Here is a 16,825-nt window from a genome sequence, read left to right on the forward strand (position 1 = left end):
CAGCCGCTGCGTTTTGTTATTGCAATTAATATTTTTAGCTAAAATTCACAGGTTTTTCTTTCGTCAACTAAAAAGCGCAAAGCGTCAACAAATTGCGGTCATTAAACCTATTTCCCCCACCTGGGAGCGAAATAAATTGTCAACACCATGACAGCGGCATGCCACAACAGCGTGAGGCAGCAACGCGTGCGCATCTCTCAATATGTGGAATAATCAAGTGGATATTTGTGTGCTGATCTTTTGTGGATTATTTATTGTCCTGGCAGCGGGCAAAGTGCCAACGAAACCGCAATCAAACAGTTGGCGCGATTTAATCTTCGGTGGCAAATGGTTTTCGTCATCGCCGCGTTTACGTGAATCTAAGTGTGCGTCTGCTCTCAGAGGATTACTCTCGATGAATTACCAATTCATCAGCTTGTTTTACTGTTCACAGTTCTGCCCATCTTTGCCTTTGTGCCCATCGGACCGAGCAGCTGTTCGGCACCTTCAGGCGAGTTCGGCAACTGCATTCCCAGCAAGGATTGCCTCGTCCGTAATGGAATTCCAGCAGGACCTTGCGGAGGAGGCTATGGCGTCTGTTGCATATGTAAGTCAATGAATACTTAATACTTAAATAATATATAAATATTCGATATGTGAATATAAAGTGGTTTGTGGAGAGTGATTGTCTGAAGTATCTATATAACTTAAATCGGGTATTTAATTTTGTTAACTTTATTCGATGCTACAAATTTGTAATAATATGCACTTTAAGTTGATGTATAAGTTCCATAAACTTTCACATCTATACTAGGGTGACACAGAGTGAGCTCAAATATTTTCAAAGTGTTTTTGTTAAAGCAACATATGCAAATTACTCAGCCATTTATCCGATCGATGAGATATTAAAATGTCATTGTAAACATTTCTGGTTATTGGTCTATACATTTATTTACTTAAAAAGAGAACATTTTTTTAGAAGTCCATTAATTTTTATATATACAAACATATAGTCGTATATACGTATAAGAGGTGCCACAGAAATCGTTTGCGCATGAAAATTTTTAATTCCATTCAGCGGAGCCACAATGGCGTTTAAATTTTTGAATTCCGATGATACAGTCATCTCTTCTTTGGGTACGAAAATACCAAAAAAGAATTAAAACCTTTTTTTTAATATGTTACTATTCTTTAAGAACTTTATTAACTGTGTGTTAAGTTTAATGCCGCAAAAATAAATTGTCTGTATTTACCAGCTCGAAAAATATTCATCGAGAATGTTAAGTGAATATAAAGAGCAAAGAGTTCCTCGGCGTTCCCATAAAAAAACAAGTTAATAATAAAAAAAGCAACTTTATCTGCCATGGCTGCACACTTCGATGATGTCTTAGGCTATGCTTAAGATGTCTAGTAAATCTTTCCATTATTTTCTCAGTTCTTCAAACTTGCGGCGGCATCATTCGTGAAAACTCCACGTACTTTGTGAATCCCAATCATCCGGATGTCTACGATGGCACAGGCAGCTGTCAGGTGACAGTTCAAAAGCTGCATCCGGACATATGTCAGTTGCGTCTGGACTTGGACATGTTCTCCATAGCACCACCCGAGGCGGCAAATCATCTGTGCAATCAGGATCAACTGCTGATCTCCGGCGGAAGTCCCACGCCCACAATTTGCGGCAGTTCTACAGGCGATCACAGTGAGTTAGGAATGGAGTTAATAACTTAAGCAATACTTAAAAAGTTGCCCCGTTTATTTAGTGTACATTGATGCTGGACTGGGACAGAGCAATCCCATTGTGCTGTCTATTATCACAAGCGGCAGTTTTCCGCGTCTGTGGCGCATTCGCGTCACCCAAATCCACTGCGGCAGCATTAGTCGAGCGGATCAGGGTTGTCTGCAGTACTACACGGCGATCAGTGGACGAGTGCGCAGCTTTAACTATAATACAGTGGGGGGAAGACAGCTGTCGAATCAGGATTACAGTATTTGCATACGCAACGAGCGCAACTTCTGTGGCATACAGTATAATGCGTGTCCCGATCTTGAGAACAATCGTTCAAGGGCTTTCACAATATCGGGCAACTCTAATAATCCAGTACCCACTATGGTGGGTGGTGGTGGTGGCGGTGGTGTTGCAGTACCCACTGGAAGTGGTTGCATCAGTGATTGGTTGCTCATCGGTTGCATACGCTCAGCGGATCGCATTCCGCCTCTGCCTGGCTGTGAGGATCGCGTTTGTGGAGGCACTTTTAGCGCCGAGGCGGGCATGTTGGCCAGAACAGTGCAGTGTAAGTCAGAGTTCAACTAACTCATAAAGTTAGTAACTTTATTCCAAATTCCCTTTACAGCCAGCGTGCGCCCTTTCCGCCTATATTTCCACACAGATGGCGTGGAAGCCCCCAATGATATTGACAATCGCGGCTTTTGCCTCGACTATGTGCAACAACCTTGCACAAGTGGCTACTAAGCGTGTTTCATTTAATAAATATGTATTTTATTTATTTTCGTAGTTAATTTAAGGCTAAGTTTATAGTTAATTTAAGTTAATTTAGAAAGCACAAATTAAAAATGTTTCCCACATACATTTAGAATTCTTTTGTCCGATTCTAAAGCTCAATTTGTTTTGGCTATTAATACAGTTGATTTTTGTAGGTTTTTGTTTTTTTGTTGTGATTGTTATGCATATAATATATGATTAATTTTAATACTTAGCTAAAAGTAAAAACAAAATATCGAATAACAGTGCAAAATGAAAACTAAGAGAACTTTTTTGTTTTGCGGAGTTTTGTAAGGACTTTTTCGTTGTAGTTTAGCGCACGTTTTGCTCGTTTCAGATTTGGGGAGTATTGCAGTTCCAAATTAACAGTTTAAGTTCCGGTACGATACTGGTTCCAGTTCCGACTGCTTCAGTGTTGTGAGATCGCCAATTTTCAGTCTGTGCGCACGCAAAGTCCCGACTTGTGACGTCACTGGGCGTTGATTGAGGATCATGGGAATTGTTTGAGGGGAGAGGAGGAAAATATAGAGGAAGCTTCCTTAGCTCTAATAGGTTTGTATTAGGGCCGCCACATGCTGTTTTTCCTCGTCGGTGAGACCGTTCTTCAGCGTGCGACGCACTATAAAATCGAAGACAACAAAGATAATTAATCAATTTCAATATTTCATTTCAAACATTTTGCAACATGTTAAGGGAAGAGTCTTTGTGGGCTTTTTTTAGTGGCAAAAGCATGCGGTTTTAGTAGCGTGTATTTCTTTTTGCACTTTGGAAAACTTGTGTGTTAGAGATAATGCATGCTTTCTCGTAGACAAACAAATCAACTTTATAAACAAGGGCATCGAGCCAGGCGCGCATATAACAAACATGAAATTTTCCAGTTCCATTTGCAGACCAGTTTCGTAATTTCTATAATTCAAGCTGCCAAAATCTGGACTGGAGAACAAATGAAACTCAAACGGAAAAAATGGAATATAGAAAACATAATTTAAGCAAAAAGCAAAAAAATATCATATTGAATTGATATAGGTTCAATATAATAATACGAACAAAAAAAGATAAATGAACACTAACCAAAAAGTTAAAGACCTAAAAAACAGTTGGCTGTTCTTTTCGGTAACGGTTAACGGTTATGCTAACGGTTACGGTTACGGTAACGGTTACGCCTGCTATGGCGATGGTGCTCTTTCAATTGTGAATCCTTCGCGCGTGCGGCTGCGTTTCACTTCGGTATTTGATTGATTGATTGATTGTTTGGTTGATTGGTTGGTTCAATTGGTTGGTTGTTTTGTTTTTTATTTTTTTGGTGGGTGCGTTAATGGTAATAAAGAAACAATAAAAATTAAAACCGAATCATAGGCAACCGATTCTTGTAAGCGAGCATGAACTCTAAAAGCCATTTGTAAATATGGGACTTGAGAAAATGTCGGGAAATTGTTGCTATCAATTTGGAATTTTGTATAATTTCTACAACAGCAATTATAATTGTTCCAATCTTTAAGTGTGTGCTTGTGTGTGTGTGGACTAAACATAGCGCGCTGTGTGTATTCCAAAAGATAAACCAACACCTGCATTAATGTGAGTTAGCCAACACTGGCTGTGTAGAGTGGGGGAAATGTGCTGGGATGTGTAAGCGATCGAGGACAGGACAACTTACAGGACTTGCGATCCGCATGACGCGTGCGTTTGCGCTCACGTGGCGTCGTCCGATTGCCGGACGTCTTTGTGGCGGTCTTGACGAGAGATTCGAGTATTTCATCATCGCCATCGGTGAACTGTTCCTCGCTCTGGCGTGCGATAGGCGAGCGCAACTGCTCGGCGCGTCTTCTACGCCAGGTCAGCGTGCCGTCCGGCTGATCAGCGTTGGGCGTGCCCAAAAGTTGTCTAAAAAAAACATAAGAATATTTAGTAAAGGGGTATAGAAAACTACAGTCGATAGTGCTCAACTGTGATATGCTTGGTAAAGCATACAAATTTGCGACATTCAATATTGCTATCACATTCAGATATGCCCAAAATGTAATACTTCAGCATACATATAATAACATTTCAGCATTTTAAATCCTACTTGAGCTGCGCAGATAACAAAATAGTAATGCCACCAAATTTGGTACCTCTAGCTTTAATTATTTATCAGTTATTTACTTTTCAGTCGATGGACAGACGGTTAGAGGGACGTTTTTATATTAAACTATTCTGTGTACATTTTGTAGCTCAAGCATTTAGAGTTCTAAAGACGAACATTTTAATAGACATATCTGATATATTTTACCCTTCACCTACTAAGTATTAATTAATTTCTCTAGCCATAAAACTCACTTGAGCTCCGCATCTGCCACATCCTCTTTGGTCTTGAACTTGGCCATGTCAATGATGAGCTTGCCACGCGTCTTGTTGCGCTCCCGATGATTGGCCTTCTTCTCCAGTTGCTGCTGCACACGCTCCCGTGTTGTGCGATACTCCAGCGCAAACTCCGACAACAGGCGACAGAATTCATTCGGTCGCGAGTCTGCAACACTGATCTGCGGCGTGCCCAGCCACAAGAGAAACTTGCGATAGCGATTCATTACACGACGATGCACAATCTGCAGTATAATAATACGCTCGGCGCAATCGGCCAAAAAGTCCACAAGTTTCTGCTTCAAAGGCGGCGCACAATCGTGCTTGGCAATGAGTTTCAGTCGATCCCACGAAGTTTTGCACTCCGCCTCCAGCTGCGTCAGATTGTGAGCCAAGTCGGCGTAATCGGCTTTGGAGGCACGTGTAATGGGTCCGATTTCAGAGTACAAATCACTGGTATCGCTGCTCGATTCCATGACCATGTGGCAGAGATGATGCAACAGCGAATGCTTGTGCACGGTGTCCTTGACCTCGGGCACCTTGGCCAGATACTCGATTTGAAATCCCTTCACAGGGGCGCCATTCAAGAAGATGCCCACCGAAAGCAGTGTGGAGAGAATGCAGTGGAAAGTGCGATTCTGACGCAATATTTCAATGCCGTGCTTGAGATCCATTAGAGGTTCAGCGATCTCTTTCTGCAAAGGGAGGAGGAATATAAAGTGTGAATTTAACATATCAAATTGGGAAAAGATGCAAACTTACCTCGCAATTGTCAAAGTCCAAGCGGAAGGCCCAAAGCTTCAGACGTGCGCCCAGCTCTGAAATGGAAGCGAGTGTCAGCAGAAATTGTTCAGCTTTGCCCAGCTGCAGCTCTGGATTGGACATCTGTGCCTCCTGAATCTTGTCACGTTCCTCATCCGAGGGCAACATGTTCAACAGTTTGTCGATGCCCTCACGGGTAACCACTGTGGCGTCCATCTTGAGAATCGCAGTTTTGATGGCACACGGCAGTGGCAACTTGGTCATTGCAATGTTGATGGCATTGGAGCGTTTGTGATCCAGCACGATGATCTCTTTGCTCTTGTTCAGCTCTTGTTGTTTCTGTTGGGAGAATAAGCGTTAATAAAGGGAATTTTACAAGAGATTGGGGGAGTGAAACAGTGAGAGAAAACATAGAGATATGGGGGAGTGGGGGAACGGGAACAGTGTACACAATGTGTGTCTAACGAAACAGAACAAAAAACTATGCTGTAAAATAATGATATTGTATTGCTGAAGACTGTAAACTGTGTACTATAAAATTGCAGAATTTAAACTGCAGTTTGTGGATTGTGTATTCAAGTTTTGTGTATTTTTGTGTTTTTCTTATGAGTATAACATAAACCAACACCGATCGTGGGGAGTGACATAAACCGCTAAAGAATTACACATAAAAAGTGGTAGAGTGATAGAGAGACAAAAACAGCGAGAGACAGAGTGAAAAACAAAGAGAGTGAAAGAGAGAAAAAGAGCGAGTAAAAGTGTAATAACATAATTGCACTCACCTCCTAAAAACATTTGGAAACATTTTTGGAAAATTATATATATATATATATATGAATATTTGTTTTTTGGGTTTAGCACAACATTTATAGTATGTGTAGATTTATCCGCAAACAGACCGGTTGACATTTAGAGAAAATTATTACAACATGTCCAGAAATAAATGGGAAAAGAATACAAATATCATTCGCAAAAATATTGTTATGCAACATTTAAACTAAAACTAGACTATAAACTATGCTAAAAAGATACTTATTATTCACACTTAAGTATAAGAAAAATCTGCGACGCCCTGTTTTTAATATAACATAGTAAATAAGCAATATTACGTATTCGCACCTTGGTCATCAAGTCTTTGGCCCGCGACTCAAAGAGATGCTCTAGCTTTTGGGTGTCCACATTGGCATTGGGCAGCTCGTCCCAAATGGTCTTACCCACCACCTGGGGAATCATGTCCTCGCGCACTTCCTTCCAGAAGAGCTTGACCTGGGGAGAAGAAGAGTTTAAAGTAAGTGAAGGAAAGAAATAAAGGTTTAAATTTAGGGAAAGGAAAGAAAAAGTTTTTGTCTACTACTATGCTTTAAGTAACCAATTTTTTTTAGTACATTTCATTATCAAGTTTTATGATAGCGATACGGTAAATTTATCTAACTTTGCATTTGGGAAAAACTACACTTGACTTAGTAGACAAATTACCTTTAATGAGAAAATGAGCTATATTTATATAATATGCATTTCATACCAAAATTTTATAATATATCTAAAATCGAGAAAGCCAAAGCTGTGCCGAAAATAATACTGGTTTTTGCTTTGTTATCTGACGCCTCGGTCATTTAAGAAGAGAGAAAAAAAAAATTCAAAATGTATTCTGTATAAATGATAAAGTATTTTATATAATACTTTTCTATATTCGTTTTCATACTATACACTAATGTTACTTTAGTGATAATACTTTTCTCTAATGGTTTTTATACTATATTGTAATGTAAATTACTTTGATGATCTATAATACATTCCATTAATTATGTAAATTCTTATATTCTAATGCAAACCTCTTGTCACTTCCTCTACTCACCGTCTTCTTGTTCTTCTTGATGGTGTTGTTGCCATTTGCCAGTTCGCCGTTCACCGAACCATTCAGTGAACTGTTGACGCTGTTGGTCAGGCTGCCAGCGCCATAGCCACCATAGTTGAACATGGGTGGCGGGGCTAGGCTGGGCGGCATCATGGGGGGGGAGGCATTACCATGCCACCACCAAGTGGCGGCGGTGGAGGCGGAATGCCGGCGCCCAGGCCACGCGGTGCCAGCACATCCTTATCGTCATCCGAGTGCAGATCGGTAAAGTCCAGATCACATAGATTCAGCGGACGTGTCATGTTGCGCACAAGCTCTTCCCAGTGCAGTTCATTCTCCGATTTCTTCGGCTCGGGCTTTTTCAGTTCCTGATCGACGCTCGATGAGCTGCAAATCATCAAATCGATAACTTGATCGGTCAACGGAAACACGAACTCAAAGTACGAAACTACATAGTATCATAATTATCGCGCCCTCCTGGTCAAGTGTGACTAAAAGTCATATCTGGCTGTACTTTATGATAGTGCGATCGGTCAATCAGTCAGTCTTTAATTCAGTCATTCTTTCATAAATGCTTTATCAAACCTTTTAGCTTGGTAGCAAGATAAGAGTTTCGCTATAACAAAATATTAAAAATCGATTACGCATCGTAAGTTACTTTCTCGATAGAAGACGTTCCCTTGGATAGTTATTTTATATACATTTGAAACGATTGTTTTATTGATCTATTGAAGAAATAATGCACATGTTGCATGAGCTAGTTGTATTCGTAAATCTTCAAGGCTTTCTATTTACTACTATAGCGAGCATTTCTTATTTATGACACTCGGCAAAATTGATAAGATTTAATTATATTGCTCGTGTCGGACTATAAAAGGCGGCGTTCGGTGCACTACAAATCATAGTCTTTCATTAGATCGCTAACAAAATGGATGTAAGTAAATCGCGCGCATCGTAAAAGTGAATAATCTCTACTCATTTTTTTTATGATAATTTATGAATCGCTGCAGTTCGATGCAATTGTGGAAAAGTCCAAGGCCTTCAGCAGCAAGCCTCCCCCAGAGGTCTATCTGGAGTTCTATGGCCTCTACAAGCAGGTCAACTCCGGCGATGTGAACATCGAGAAGCCTGCCGATGCTGAGGGTGCTGCCAAATACGAGGCTTGGCTGAGCCGCAAGGGATTGTCCGTGGATGCTGCCAAGGCTGCCTACATTGCTCTCTATGAGAAATACGCTCCCATCTATACGTAAATTATTAATATATATACTTAATTCCCGATTATAATGGCAATAAAGTACACGTAATGAATCGTTCGAGCCCCTCTAAAAAGGGGCTGCTGATAAACCTAAATGGAAACCTTTGATCAATCTATATTGCCAATGGGGTCATTAAAAAAGTTGGCTTGCTTGCCGTTTTATATTGCCGACATGGACATGACAAAGTTGTGAGCTTATCACAGCGATATCTAAAAGTCCTAAACTTTCATAAATCGCTATCAGCTAAAAAACTGGTCAAGTGCTCCGATGTATATAAAGGCTGTGTGTAAGCCCAATCAGCACTCAGACGCAGTTAATACAGCTCTAGCCAAAGACAACATGGATGTAAGTATTAAGACACTTAACTTTGAGGGTCTTTACGCTATAACATGGATTTCCAATCATCGTGTTTAGTTCAACACCGCCACCGAGAAAGCCAAGAGCTTCACCAAGACCCCCACCAATGATGAGTTCTTGGAATTCTACGGTCTCTACAAGCAGGCCACCGTTGGTGACAACACCACCGCTGAGCCCGGCACCTTGGATCTGAAGGGCAAGGCCAAGTGGGCCGCATGGAGCAAGCACAAGGGTCTATCCCAGGATGCCGCCAAGGCTGCATACATTGCCACCTACGAGAAGTACGCTCCCAAATACGCTTAGATCTCTGTCTTAGGCTCTTCAAATTAACACTCAATAGATGAACAAAATAAAATTGAAAATTATTTGCATAATTTAAAAACTAATTGGTTATGCTCATAAATTGATATAATTTAAAATTAATTGAATAATTGAATAAATAAATTGGAATAAACTATAACAATGATTGCTATATAAAAGGGAAGAAGTCTCTAAATAAAATAAAGTTGAAAAAAGTTTGAAGATGTATAGAATATTGATTGTTTGATAAAAGGGAGATCTCTCGAGTCTTGAAAGCAACTCAAGATTCAGTTGAGAAAATAGCTTGCTGACTGGAAAGTCTAAGAATTAATCTTCAACGAAAGTTCAAGTGACTTGCTAACTAATCTTAAACTTGAATGGGGAATAATTGTGCTATATAGCAAAGAGGTAAAAAAAAAGTTCTTGATAAGCCAAACGAGTTCCCACAAGTGGCTATAAACTTACCGCGATATTTCACTTTTGCTCTTGCTCTTGGCAAGACCTTCTTTGGCTTTCGATATGAGGCCCGACATGTCACCGCAGATGGCGCCCCGATTGCCTGGCTCCTGTGTGGGACTCGTGGGGAGATTGCTCAGCTTCCGTGTGAGATCCTTAACCGTGTGATCCCGTTTCAGCTGCAGCAGCATATCCTTATCCTCCAGATCTGTGAAGAGTAACACATTATAGCTTACAAATAATTCTAAAGACAACGAGACCGAATTAGATGAACACACAAAAGTATGCAACAGCAGCTTCGCTTTGCTTGATGATGAATTTTCGTACAGCACATAAAAGTATGCAAAAGCTTTTTGTCACCTACCTGTTGTATCCATGTCTTGTTGTGGTTGCTCTGGGTTAGTACTGGTTGTTAGGGTGGTTCTAGCTGCCATCGGCTGTGCCCGAGGCTGTGTATTCAATTGGGGAAAATGCCACCAGCCAGGCGGTGGCGGCGGCGGTGGTGGAGGCGGTGGCGGAGGCGCACCAACTGCAATTGGCTTGTGTATGGGACTCAATGGCTCGGGTGCTGGCAACGGCTCCAATTTTAATGGTGTCGAACTGTCGCTGGCAGCAAACTCAAAGCCATTCAACGTCTTTTTGGGGCTAAGCACTTCCTGTGCGGTGGCCGCCAGATGCTTGGGCGATTGATTGAGTTGCGTGTAATAGTTGTTCAGTCGATTGGCATCGTTCTCATACTTTTTGTAGGCACTGCACTCCGTTTGCTGAATGTTCTTCATGATGCCGTTGATCACAGTTGCGTTGCGCTCCCGAAAGAGGTTCTTTTTGGTAAGGAACTCGTTTTGATTGTTCGTATTATTGTTGGCCTTGTCAAAGCTGTTGTTGATGATGGAAATGCTTTGGCTGCCACTCAACAGTTGCTTTGTGGGACTCAGCAACAGACTGTTGTTGGGCGTCTCAATGTGATTGTTATTGTTGCTATTGCTATTGCTATTGTTGTTGTGGGACTGTTGTATGCTGTTGTTGTTGTGGCTCGAATTATTATTGCTAATGGGTGTGTTGGACTCTAGTATGCTTGCGTTTGGAGGCGACGAAGTTGGCGGCAGCAGCTCAGTTTGCAATGATTGCGGCGGACTGTCGCCGCTTTGGATGGTAGCAGGTATGGCAGTTACAATTTGGCCTGTTTCGAGGTGATGTTGTGGGTGATTTTTGTTTTGTTTTGTTTTTGGTTAGCATGATCGGCGGATGACAAATGCGGGACAACATAGATACACAGTGATTAGCATGTAGAGAGAATCAAAGTTAGTTTCGGTTCGTTTAAAGCAGCTTGCAAGAAGCAAAATGTTATAGCGAGTGCCTGCGCAAACTTACCATAGTTTTCACGCAGCTCGCGGGCTGCAAGGATTCCATTGGCTGCCGCTTCCTCTTGCTCCTTGAGGAAGCTTTTGTGGCGCTCGGCGCGTTCACGACGTCGTCTTAGACCCGGAGTGACACCAGCGCCATCGCGAGCTAAGTAATGACATTATAAATTAAATTTATTTCTAGATAATACAATTTATAAACTTACGTTTCTTCTCCTGAAACAGTCCGCCACTGAACTCTGTGGAGTTGGTCGAGCCGGAGCTGTCGTCCTCATCGAGCGTGGCCTGCGTTGGCGTCATTCTCAGCACTGTGGTCGGCAGCACTTTGGTCAATGGCGCCGGGCTATTGTCGGTGCTGTGGCGACGCGACTTGCGACGTTCTGCGGTTCCAGTGCCAGGACGATTGCGTTGAGTCTTGCGCATAGAATTCTGTGGCAATCGCTGGCCATCCGACTCGCCATCCTCGAATCTGTGTGTCATGAATAAATATAATTATAAAACTGCATTATATAATTAAGACATTAACTCACTTTAAAACCGCCTCGTACAGCTGCAGCTGATCTAACAGATCCATATCTGTGCCTGGCTTGGACATGTAGCGTAGTATCACTGCCTCCATGCCCTGTTGTTCCAGAAGATCACTTTCATCATAGAAACTATCTTGATCTGTCAGCCCAGCAAGCGTTTTATTTATGAGAGAAGTAGCATAAATCACCAGCTCTGCATCTGCGTTATCATAGTCCTTCAACAGTCTGAAAAAGTAAAGTCAAATTTAATAAACTATCGCATAGCATTAATATGTACAACCTAAAAGCAGGTTACACTTTTTGCTTACACTTGCAGCCTAAAAGCAGGCAACACTTTTTTGGCTTACCTCATTATATTTGTCCATGGCGCTGTACCTTGGGCAGCGTCCACTGCATGAATGGCGCTCACAAGCACATAGCAATTGGACTCGGCATACTCGACGAACACGAGCAAGAGCTTGAGCGCCGTCTTCACAACCGAACGGTAATTGGATGCGATCAATGAATAGAGCCACTCCATGGTGGGCTGATGCTTCATAACGCCATTCATGCCGTCCACATAGAGCATTACCTGCAACGAATTAATAGGCTTTGACTCGTGCCCAATGAGCAATAAGTTCGTTTCGCTTTGCTTACCTGTCCCAGGGCACGCAGTATATAGTTTTGATAGTTCTGATCGGCACAATTGCCAACGCGCACCAGACAATTGAGACCGCCCAGTGCGACAAAGGCATGCACGAGATCCTTATCCTCTTGGAACACCTGTTTGAGAGAGAATAGTGCACGACGCAAATCGCTGCCCTCTGATGAGAGTAGTTTCTCTGTGTGGAGAGTGTAGGAAAAGCAATAGGTCAATGAGGCGTATACGTAACGCTAGATTTGAATCTAAAGTCCAAGCACAATACTTACCAATAATGGCCTGAACGCGTACGCTCAGCTGTGTGCGCACCACCAGCGAGTTTTTGCGACTGAGAAGTAGAGGAGGGAGAAGATAATAAAAAAATTGAAATTAATTTTCTATGTAATTTCATTAGCAATGGCAACAAAACAAAAGGCGAGCGCGGGGTACAAAACTATAGTAAAAGTAAAACACAATGGGGGATATGCGATACGATGCGATGGTTGGTCGCTTGAATGGTTCATTGACCAGTTAAGAACATTGATTACCCTCTGCTTGCTGCTGAGGCTGCTGCCCAGTTGTGTTGGCCATAATAAAAGTAATAACAAACGACGCAGATAATTGAAAATGGACTATGAAGCATCAGAGTGAACGTAGCCGCCAATAAGTCGAGCCAAGAATTCATAATGCAATGTGTGTATTTGTGTTTGCGTTTGTGTGTGTCTCTCTCTCTCTCTCTCTCACACAACTCGATTCTTCACTCAACTCAACTTGACTCAAAGCTGCACACACAGCCACACCTGCCTCTGTGTAGTTGTGTCTGTGGCTGAGTTGCAGATTGACAAGCCACAACCATCGAGACATCAAGCCATCGACCCAATGTTCGCCCCGTGCCCGTGCTTGTGGAATTTTGATGCGAACTGAGGCGAATGATTTGCATGCGAGCGCGCTTCCATGACTAATACGATAAGCATGATTAGTGAGCAGGCAGCCCAAGAGTGTTCCTACTCCAACTCCTCCTCCTCCTCCTCTGACAACACACACACACACTCATTGGCGCCAAGTAACTGGAGTAGCGTCTACAACTAACTCCTGGCTAACTGCCAGCAATTTGCTCAGTTCTCCACATGGCGATGGCGACAGTTGCATTATAATTTTTTTTATAGAAGACATCCGACTTGATGATCATCGTAAATTGAAACCAGTGAAAGTCAGGTAGACTTCTGCTTTTGCTTCTACCTTGTGCCTTCTGCCTCGAGCGCATTCTGGTACTTTGTGGCAGGACACTTCAACTATCTTTTTAATCCCATTATCTAGCCCCCAAGCAGGTCATTAGCTTCCCACTTGCCACTTCGAAGCTGCCATTTGCCAGTTGCCGGTTGCCATACTTGGCCCCTGGCCTGACGCGTACTTTGGCTGCAAGTACTTTAGTCGCGCCCTTGCCACTGACATCACGTTCTTTGTGGCCTGGCCACAACCACAGACAACCAACAACCAACAACCAGCAACCAGCAACAGTTATGGCAAAGACAAATGTGTATACACAACAACACCGTTGGAATATGCAATATAATTGTACTTCTTCAGAAAGAACTTTGTACTTTGTAAACTTCCGAACTTGCTTGAATTGAATAAAAGCAGTAGAGAGCTTGTTTGCTTAGCATGAAAGTGTGTCGTAAGATACAAGTTTCTATTCACATTGTTTTTTAACTAAAATACATTTTAGTTGACCAACATTCATTATCAATTTTTAAGGAATTATAAGATATTCTTTTACTTAAAAGTGCGAGGAAGTAATTTCAATATTAAGTGCAAAATTGTTGAAATATGAAATAAATTTGCCATTGCTGCCATAAAATTATTTACAGATACATATGTAACTGCTAATGCAAATATGAAATTTAGAACTAAAACATGTCTTATTTATTTATATTACGAAATGCTTGTGATATAATATTCCTTAGCTGAAAGTGTATTGTAGTTAACCATCACATAATGAAGCTATTCATTTATGAACAAATTTAAGGAAATAACTCGTTGAAAAGAAATTTGCTTTTAAATTGCCATCTAACTAAATAAAATGTTTCCCAACTTTTTTTATTATCATGAAATGTAGTTTAAAATACCATATTCTTCAACTGAAGTACTGTAATTTGTTGAAATAAATAGTAGTAATAAATGTTATTTTGTTGCTATCAAATAAATATAAGTTTGTGAAACAATAGCTTTGAACATTATCATATTTTACATAAAAATTGAAGCTTCTATGTGAAAATTCGAGGAATTAAATTTTAAATTTGTTGAAATAAGAAATAAATTTGAAATATTCTGAGCTAACGGTATGTAATTTAGAACTCTAATAATAATTATTTTGTGTATTGAATGTTGTTGACATACATATGGAATATATTAATTCCAGTTTAATATTTTTTCATTTCTTTCTTCTTTCCAAACAACAAATATGTAATATATTAATCCTAAAGCTAGATTCAAGTAGTACATTTTGCAGTTATACTTCATAACAATAAATAATCCTTCTTTATTCGCACTCCCACAATAAATTCGCTAATCCTCGACTTCCTTAAAATGCCATAAATATCTGGCATTGCTTTTGCTACCATTGATCACTTTTCAGTGTGTGAGAATTGTGTCGCCGCCGTTTGCCAGCAACGCCTTGAGGCATGCCACGTCATAGCTTCAAGACGCGACACGCAGGGCATTCCAGAGTGACTTATAGACCAGACACAAGTTGATGCTTTTGTGCTGTTGTTTGTGAGCTGAGCTCAAAGAGAGAAATATGCACATAACATGCATAAAAATATAACGACACATTGCCCACGGTTTATATTTAGACTGCTTTTTCGATTTTTTCGCGTTTGTTTTGCGGATTACGAGTAAATGCAAATTAAATGCATGTGGCAGCCGAAAAAATCGCAACAAGTTGCACGTCGCGGAGGCATGCAGCAAATGCAAATGCAAAAATATATCTGTCTGTGAGTTGATTGAGCACGGAGCAGTCAGGTGGGAGAGAAGGAAGAGAAGAGGAGAGCAGACTTGTAGCCGCAGTTTCCTGTGCCACAGATAGCGACATTTTTTATATGTGGCCAGCAGACAGGCAATATCTTTATTATCCAAAGCGCCTTGCAGCACAGACAGACAGACAGCGTGTAATAGTGTCTGTGGTGAAAGGCCACAGCCACCCACGAGGCAGCTGCCCCAGAAACCCAGAGCTGCCCGCAACATATCCGTATCAAACATAACATCCATTTCCATTTCGCATTTCGCATTTTGCATTTCGATTTTCATTGGCATTTGCATTTCCTGCCGCTTTCCAAATAAAATTGGGTTCAAGGTAAAGCGGTTGCAAAAAAGTGAAAATCGCTGACAATAATAATATTATTATTATTTTTTTTTGCACACAGTTTGTTCATAAATCATCGCATAAAACCAATTGCCAATTAAACTGTGTGGGAGTCTCTCTAGTTGCAGCTGCAGTTACTTTTGTTGCTTGTTGTGTGGGTTGACTTGAGTCATTAGTTCTTGTTACTCACCTCGCTTGCAGTCCCTCAATCTCTTCAGTCTGCTCGGCGAGAGATGACTCCAGATCCAAGTAGGCGCCATATTCGCCATCCTTAAACACCTGAATAGCAGCATCGTCGATCTGCAAAAAGAAAAAGAGAATTGCGGAGACAAAGTTCAGCAAATTGCGATTGCAATTATAATTAAAGCTAAAGCTAAAGCTAAAAGTAAGTTCGACTACTGCGCTACGCAGTAAAAGTTGTTTATGGCCAGGCCACAAAAAAAAAAGAGAAAAAGAGAAAGAGAAAGATGCAGATGCCAACGACCATAGAACATTTTGTGAGTGAGTGACGGTTGCATCGAAAGTCGCGTCGACGTTGGCAGACGATTTCGTTTAGGCGTTCAACGTTGTTGTTGTTGTTGATGGCCACAGCCACAACTCGCACCACAAACACGATGATGACGATGATGATGATGGCAATGATGACGTCTCATCGTCATCGCCTTCTACTGCAGCAGTTGCATTTTTACTGCCGCTTCTGCTTCTTCAGCTGCTGTGGATGGTCACCTACTTTTCTCCGCAATGCTTTCAGTTTTCAGTTTTGAAAAGCAAACTGAGCTGAGCTGAGCTGATTGCCATGGCCAAGTGCTTGATTGATCAAATCTCAAGTCAGGCTTCTCCTGCTGCGTGCACAAAGCAGACGCAAAAGCAAAAGCTTTCCTCTTTCTCCCTCCCTCTCTCTTTTCTGTGTTGATCTTCTGGATTTTTTTATTGGCGCATTGAAAGTAATTATTTGTGCATTTACAGAACAATTACCGGACAACATGAAATTATGTGTGTCGACGCTTGCTTAATGTGTGAAAAAAAATGAAATACCAACAGACAACAGACCGAGCAGCAGCCGCAGCAATTGCTCTTGGCCAGCAGCAAATCTTGGCCATCTCATCCGGGTAAAGATTACACATACGCCTATTTGCTTGGTTAACGCCCCGACGA

The 16,825-nt window shown here is 41.4% G+C and overlaps 4 protein-coding genes across 4 annotated transcripts in view; 3 read left to right on the forward strand and 1 right to left on the reverse strand.

Moving 5' to 3' along the window:
• Nucleotides 1–160: 160 nt before the first annotated feature.
• On the forward strand, nt 161–3,091 carry LOC133846200 (uncharacterized). Its single transcript, XM_062281008.1, has 5 exons — nt 161–365; nt 434–586; nt 1,415–1,678; nt 1,740–2,270; nt 2,331–3,091. Exons 1-5 carry the CDS (start codon nt 203–205, stop codon nt 2,447–2,449), a joined length of 1,230 nt encoding a protein of 409 aa, XP_062136992.1. The 5' UTR covers nt 161–202; the 3' UTR covers nt 2,450–3,091.
• LOC133846199 (uncharacterized) overlaps nt 2,455–16,825 on the reverse strand; it is a 51,188-nt gene continuing 36,817 nt past the window's right edge. The window contains 16 exon segments of the mRNA XM_062281007.1: nt 2,455–3,098; nt 4,134–4,360; nt 4,796–5,511; nt 5,579–5,917; nt 6,698–6,844; nt 7,434–7,598; nt 7,601–7,820; nt 9,812–10,010; nt 10,167–10,982; nt 11,174–11,311; nt 11,370–11,632; nt 11,694–11,915; nt 12,038–12,261; nt 12,327–12,511; nt 12,600–12,658; nt 15,861–15,970. Of these exon segments, the coding sequence (XP_062136991.1) occupies nt 3,025–3,098; nt 4,134–4,360; nt 4,796–5,511; nt 5,579–5,917; nt 6,698–6,844; nt 7,434–7,598; nt 7,601–7,820; nt 9,812–10,010; nt 10,167–10,982; nt 11,174–11,311; nt 11,370–11,632; nt 11,694–11,915; nt 12,038–12,261; nt 12,327–12,511; nt 12,600–12,658; nt 15,861–15,970 (4,104 nt within the window). The 3' untranslated portion in view covers nt 2,455–3,024.
• LOC133846202 (acyl-CoA-binding protein) lies at nt 8,268–8,783 on the forward strand. Its single transcript, XM_062281011.1, has 2 exons — nt 8,268–8,367; nt 8,444–8,783. Exons 1-2 carry the CDS (start codon nt 8,362–8,364, stop codon nt 8,681–8,683), a joined length of 246 nt encoding a protein of 81 aa, XP_062136995.1. The 5' UTR covers nt 8,268–8,361; the 3' UTR covers nt 8,684–8,783.
• Nucleotides 8,908–9,432, forward strand: LOC133846201 (acyl-CoA-binding protein homolog). Its single transcript, XM_062281009.1, has 2 exons — nt 8,908–9,034; nt 9,104–9,432. Exons 1-2 carry the CDS (start codon nt 8,957–8,959, stop codon nt 9,347–9,349), a joined length of 324 nt encoding a protein of 107 aa, XP_062136993.1. The 5' UTR covers nt 8,908–8,956; the 3' UTR covers nt 9,350–9,432.

This window comes from Drosophila sulfurigaster, chromosome 3, assembly GCF_023558435.1.
Source record: "Drosophila sulfurigaster albostrigata strain 15112-1811.04 chromosome 3, ASM2355843v2, whole genome shotgun sequence".
Taxonomy (NCBI): domain Eukaryota; kingdom Metazoa; phylum Arthropoda; class Insecta; order Diptera; family Drosophilidae; genus Drosophila; species Drosophila sulfurigaster.